Below are 730 nucleotides of genomic sequence, written 5' to 3' on the forward strand. Positions count from 1 at the left end.
GTACTCTGGGAAAGGGGCCGCAGGCTCAAAGGACTGGAGGAGAGGTCTTCACTGTGAGAAAAGTGAGGTAAGCGAGCATTAGAGGAATCTTGAGACACTCATGAGAGGAGAGAGAGACTGGGCAGAAATCCCATCAATGACATCATCACCACATGCTGCCTGTTTGGTGAGAAAGCACCGAAGTGGAGAAGGAGACAAACTAGGGTTTTTTCATGGTTTAATATGGAGCCTTCCCTGCTCTCAGCATTTTCTTCAGAGCCCCTGTGACATCCTTATTCCGAAGACTGTAGATTAAAGGGTTCAGCACAGGAGTGAGGATGGTGTAGAAAAAGGACACGACCATGTCCTTCCCAGGGGTGTGGTAGGAGCTGGGCAGCATGTAGGTGTAGACGGCGGCCCCATAGAACAGGCTGACCACAGTCATGTGGGAGGAGCAGGTGGCAAAGGCCTTCCTCCGGCCCTCAGCAGAGTTCATCCTGTGGATGGTGAGGAGGATGAATGAATAGGAACTTGAAATGACTATGACAGGGATCAGGAGCATGAGGACACAGCACAGGTACATGAGTGTCTCGTAGACTGAGGTGTCCGAGCAGGAGAGCATCATTACAGCGGGGACCTCACAGAAGAAGTGGCGGATCTCCCGAGATCTGCAGAAGGGGAAGGTCATGGTGATGGGAGTGAGCATGAAGCCATCCACCAATCCCAGGAACCAGCACCCAGAGGCCAGAAG

At 52.5% G+C, this 730-nt stretch overlaps 1 protein-coding gene across 1 annotated transcript; it reads right to left on the reverse strand.

Moving 5' to 3' along the window:
- Positions 1–217: 217 nt before the first annotated feature.
- On the reverse strand, positions 218–730 carry LOC102469839 (olfactory receptor 2T29; the record flags this gene model as incomplete). The annotated part of the gene is made up of 1 exon (XM_006147469.1): positions 218–730. A coding segment is annotated over one exon (513 nt), but the record flags the coding sequence as incomplete, so codon positions are not given.

The sequence above is a fragment of the Tupaia chinensis genome, unplaced genomic scaffold (genome assembly GCF_000334495.1).
Source record: "Tupaia chinensis unplaced genomic scaffold, TupChi_1.0 Scaffold000214_1, whole genome shotgun sequence".
Classification (NCBI taxonomy): domain Eukaryota; kingdom Metazoa; phylum Chordata; class Mammalia; order Scandentia; family Tupaiidae; genus Tupaia; species Tupaia belangeri.